Here is a 6,000-nt window from a genome sequence, read left to right as displayed (position 1 = left end):
CCACTTAATCGCACATACATATGACTGTACTGAGGCATTTAAAAGGGCAAACTTCATATTGCCTGGAATATAACGTGACCATATTTAAAATGTTGAAATTATGTCATTAATAAGCTGCGATATCAAGTACTGTATTTGAAACATATCAAATATTAACTATTACTGAAATACATGTATCTACATGTGTTGTAGAAACCAATAAATTTAATACAAAAAAACATTTTAAAAAATGAAGTATATGCCCCAGACAGAACATAGCCTTCATTTCTCCAATACTACATGGTCTGTGTATAATAGATAAGCCAAATATTTTCATTACATTCATTTAAAATTTGATATCGGAGCCATAGTTAATTGAACTTTCATATATCAGGAACTAAACTAAGTATTTACAATAACTATGATGTATTATCACACATCTACGAACCCTTTGCATGGACTTCTTTATTGAAATGAATATTAAATGATTCATCATGATATTTATTAACTCCTGGGAGGTGGTCGGGAACTTTGCTTCTCAGCCAATCAAATTCAAGGAAAATTATCAAATCCGATAACTTGTCGGACGACATATTTATATGAAACGCTTCTCTGGCGAAGTCATTTCTATCGATGTGTAACACATGATATTGATTACAAACCATTGACATAAATATAGAGATTTACATATCTTATTCTAAGAAGGACTTTCCTTTATCATTCTCTTTATGAAATGCAAATGTACTTTTAAGTAAACAGGTAAAAAAAGTATACATTTGATATTTGCTCACTTCTTGTATAACATATACATGTACTATAATGTTCCGAATAAACAAGTCCTTAGAAATTACAATGGAGAATTTGTCATGTGAACAATCATAATTATATAATGATGAAACTTTAAATACTTCAAACCCCACCTTCATGTTTGTATAATATTGTTTTAATTTATTAATATTAATAATAATGATAGAAAAGATTGATTTAGTTTAGATATATTTAACTCACATAGCATATTTATTAAATAATAATGAGAACAGGTCAGAGTGAAGATAAATTGACATTTGTATTGTTCAATTCAACGTTATAGGACTATAGTCTAGTCCGAGGCGCATTATTTACTATCCCAGGTTTGGGTCTGGTTGCCGCTTCCAGTGCTTAGCGTATTCAATGAATCAATCCTGTACACATTCACATCACATGTACATGTAGGTTGGGCACAAATCAAAATGATAAATAGTACTGGGACTGTTTGCAGATACATCTAAGCCTTAGTAGTAACTGTAGTGTAACGGGTTTCGTTCAACGACGCTCTGTAAACAATAAAATCGTACAAAATAATGAATAAGAAAGACATATTAAAATAATAGTATTCTTTTCGAAGATTGCACACTCGGGTTCAATTTCAATTATTTCACTCTATAATTACCAAATAACAACGCATACGTGTGCAGAACAATAATGTTCAAAACAAGATGAATATAATTCATGAGCGATGGACTGGAAACATCAGAAGTATATGGAAAAAGAGGTGGTCGGATAGAAGCAATTCTTGTCAAGCAGATATAACCTTTGTAGCATCGAAAAAATATTGCTGATATAATAGATCATCTGTATCAACTTTCATCTGTTGTGTACTCTTATCCAAATTGACTCTTTACAACATTCATGCAACACAATATGTTTCTACAGAGCAAAATTTTGCCTCCAAATACTATCATTTTCAGATAACTATCAAATTGCTATATATCGATGTTAATGTATTCCTCATGAGATTGAACTTTGAAATCATGTGGTGAACATAGGGGGTACTTACCTCTCCACTGGCGCTGCTATGCCCATCAACTACATATGGTGTAGCAAAGTTATCCAAACCTCCTCGTCTCTGTTCATAGGGGAGGGGGGAGGGAAGATACAAAATAGAATAAAACATCAACAAAGAACACAACGAACATAATCATTGGGAAAGTACATATAATGTTTAAGTACATGAATTTCATATATCTTTAACTTATAAACAAATTCTAAGTTTTGGAAGGGGGGGGGGTATAATTTCTTTTATTGATAAACCATATAATCTTTTACAAATAGCTGCAGACTTCTGCAAATATTGTGTCTGACAAATTATGCATAAAAAGTCTGACAAATAAACTAACAATTAAGATTACATGAAGTATCACAATCAGGTTGATTCCTTATGCATTGTGGTTATTTTCAGATGTGGAATTATAGGATCCGACAGTTTCATGGTTTGAAATACCCATGCAATGTTTGTTTGTTATGTGTTTCCTTGTGTAGAGGTGTGCTTGATTCAATGAAAGCAACATACCTTTGACTTACTGGTATGCGAAATATATACAAACTCGTCAAAAAAACCCCTTGGAAATCTGACTTTGATCGGAAATCCCTCGGGTTTAGAGAACCATGACTGCATAAACAATAGCAAAACATCAAAAATGAAAAAGCAAGGGCTTGATTTGAATGGTTTTTCATCTCTACTGTCACCAAAAATGAATAATGTTCTTTATTGACCCTTCAAGATTATTTCTGCTCATTGTGCAGCTTTTCAACTCAGACTTCATCCAACAATTTTGAATCCTGCTCCTTTTGAGATGGCATGATCATAACAAGCAGGGAATCATTTTAAAGATAATTAAATATTGAAAGAAAAAAAATAATTAAATGATCTTTTGAATGATATCAAATATGCATTGTGCAACATTCAGAGTTTGGAGAAAATAATTGCCAAACTCAGATTTCCAAATTTTTCTGAGGGGTTTACATCTTTATCTCTGTTCTAATATAAAACAATTGGTATATCACGATTAACTAAAGAAAGATAAACCACAGAGTGAAAGAGACAGGCATAGAGAAGAGAGAGGGAAAAGGGAATGAGGGGGGGGGGAGCGAGAGAGATGGAGGGGGAGGGGTGAAAAGGGGGGGGGGGTACGATAGAATGAAGAAACGAAATCCCTATTCGTACCCGATAATAGCCCATTTCACTTACAGGGTTATCCATTCCTTGATAATGTCTTATCTGATTAACAGCTCTACCGATATCATATTGTCGACGATCAAGAGAGGCTTCGAACGAGTAATCCTCAAATGAATGATCCGACTGTTGGTCGCCGAATATACGCCGGTGCTCTGAGATGTGGTAGTTGCTATGCTTCTGCATCCTGTCAAATTGTATTTGAAAGATTGATTATGTTCATTTATATATATATATATATATATATATATATATATATATATATATATATATATATATATATATATATATATATGTATATATATATATATATATATATACAGACTTACAGTTTCGTAATTCATAATAAAAATAAATTAATACACATCGTCAGAGGAATTATGAAGAATTCCACGCAGAATACCATTGAAACATTTCTATAATTTTACGTCTGGAGTCTGGACTAAGTGCTACAAAAAAGTGAACAAGCGTTATGATGGTTAAATTATGTGTATTAATTGTTTTATAAGATAGTGATATGGATGATCATTATTATTTAAATATTCTCTCATCTCAAAACCATGACCGGTCAATAGAACTAGTCGCTGTGACTAGTCACTAAACAATTTTCATGTTTGCTATTGAAAATGAATGACCGGTCATGTGATAGAATTCAGCCACTGATTTGATTAGGATCCATTTCACCAATTCATGATATACCTTCATTTTTGAAGATCAGTCAATTAATCTGTACTGCCATATGCATTCATAGAAGAAGAAGAAGAATAAGATGATGAAGAAGAAGAAAAAAGTGGAGAAAGAAGAGAAGAATGAAAGAAGTAGCAAGCTGCTTCAAATAATCATACAAACATAACTTACCCCATTAACATCCTATTTGCCTCATTACGACGCACTGTCTGGACCATTATTAAACACGCGCAGATAACGAAGAACAGAGCTCCCGACATAGCACCAAGTATGATTCCAACAATAGCACCAGGTGATAGGCCAGTCCTACCAGAGACTATGGGGATAAATGAATAAGAAACGATTTTGTTTAAACTGAAGTCTAATTTACCTATGAAACTTCAAAGTAATGATTATCATGTTAGTGAGTGTAAAACTGCTCGACCATCGGGAAATGCAAACTATTGTGATTAAATATCACCAATGACAAGACAAAACGAAAATTCTAGCTAAAAAGTACAAAATCCATCGGGGTATGATGGAGAGAACGAGTTGGAAAATGAGTTGGGCGTTCACACCAACGAGTGCCCATTATTGTAGAGCAAGTAATCGTGTGATAAATATAATGCTTCCCTTCCCTATTTATTTTCATTATTGCTCATTTACTCGCGATCTCAAAATAATTCTCTCAAGTATAAGTGAGTAAGCAAGATATATTGAGGGATACTGACGGTCAATGTAGAATTCTCATTTCGATGTTCTTTGATAAGAATGTGAAGTTTGACGATCATCAAGGGTGAAGGCTAGTTGCATTGATAATATGACAAAATGTTCACGAGGGCTAGTTTGCCATTTCTTTTTTTCACAAATCTTACCAACAGATTAATGACTATGACTGCATTCAAAGTATTAAAAAAGAATAAGATCATGCTTAAATGATGAACAGTCTGTCCCTGAGTAATCCTCTGGGCATGCGCAACTATACGTGTTAAATTCATCCGTGCAGATCCCTCCATTTCTGCAGGGGTTGCTGTTCTCACAACTATCGGTATCTAAAACATGGCAAATAATTAATACTCGTAATAACATGCGGACCGATCTCAAAGCTATCGGTATCTAATAAAACATAGCAAAGAACATTACCAGCGATAATATATGAACCAATCTCAAAGCTATCGGAGTTCAGTAAAACATGGAATAATACTAGCTGTGATAAATATGTCGAAGAGATTAAAGGTTGCCCAAATGTTCAAGCACTTTGGAAAAATATTGGACATAAAATGATATTATAAAAAGAATTAGAGAATCTGTTTGTTATGGATTAATGTATGTTTAAATAGGATAAAACAATTGAATACAGTAACTTTAAAAGTTAAAACAGAGATTTATTCTGCAAGGCAGGAAACTGCTTTACCACCTTCTGGAACCATAATGACAAATTGTAAAACGAATATAAGGAAGAATAATATAAGAGAGGAAAACCTTGGGAGTACATCTCCAGAAATGGAAACAGGCTGATTAATGCGTATACTTCATTTTTATTATTAACTATTTTTCTCAAAGTATGTAAATGTATTAAACAATGTTATATAAAATCCTATGTTATTTTGTAATCTTCAGCAAGTTTGAGACAAAACTGTTACCATTAATCCCTATTTGCAATATTTATGCTGTCTTCTAATGGTTGGTGATCCCTCTTCACATGTTTGATTTTTTTATTATGAATATATTGAAAACAAAATAATACCACCATCAATAGTATACACACTTATCAAAAATATATCGGTATATAGTAAAAACATGTCAAAGAGATTAATACCAGTTATATCTTTTACCCCAATCTAAAAGACATCGGTATCTAGTAAAACATGTCAAAGAGATTAATACAAGCTAGAGTATACACACCGATGTAAAAGCTATCGGTATCTAGTAAAACATACATAGTATAATACCCATATAACATTATTTATTTCATTCATTTTCCATTTCCAACAATCATTTACAATACGTTTTGTTACATACATCTTGATATAATTATAATCAATAAAACAAAGAAACTTATTATGTATAATAATCAAGATAACAGGTCAGAAACGGAGGAAGCTGCTAAAAAGTGAAGCTTGTAGAATGCAGCCTCCTATAACATATTCGTATGAACAATGTAATTATACAGTGCGTCCCCCCAAAAAACTATACACTTTTGAAATGGCTGCCAAATAAAAAATATAGCACTTTGGGGAAGAAGACTTATAGATATGGAAAGCCAATAAAGTCAACTCTCAGATGACACAAAAAGTTAGAAAACCACTCATGCTTGAGCGAGCACTGCCCACTGAACAAAGGGTATGAACATTAGGGTGGGC

General features: G+C 32.8%; 1 protein-coding gene across 1 annotated transcript in view; it reads right to left on the bottom strand.

Annotated features, from left to right (window-relative positions):
- Nucleotides 1-3,070: 3,070 nt before the first annotated feature.
- The window catches only part of LOC121421985, a gene marked incomplete at its 3' end in the record, with an annotated part of 56,249 nt that continues 53,319 nt past the window's right edge, over nucleotides 3,071-6,000 (bottom strand). Inside the window, exons 38-40 of the mRNA XM_041616786.1 lie at nucleotides 4,573-4,689; nucleotides 3,830-3,974; nucleotides 3,071-3,158 (exon numbers count right to left, since the gene is read on the bottom strand). Of these exons, the coding sequence (XP_041472720.1) occupies nucleotides 3,071-3,158; nucleotides 3,830-3,974; nucleotides 4,573-4,689 (350 nt within the window). The remainder of the gene's footprint in view (nucleotides 3,159-3,829; nucleotides 3,975-4,572; nucleotides 4,690-6,000) is intronic.

The sequence above is a fragment of the Lytechinus variegatus genome, chromosome 9 (assembly GCF_018143015.1).
Source record: "Lytechinus variegatus isolate NC3 chromosome 9, Lvar_3.0, whole genome shotgun sequence".
Taxonomy (NCBI): domain Eukaryota; kingdom Metazoa; phylum Echinodermata; class Echinoidea; order Temnopleuroida; family Toxopneustidae; genus Lytechinus; species Lytechinus variegatus.
This window is presented reverse-complemented; position numbering and strand designations above follow the sequence as displayed.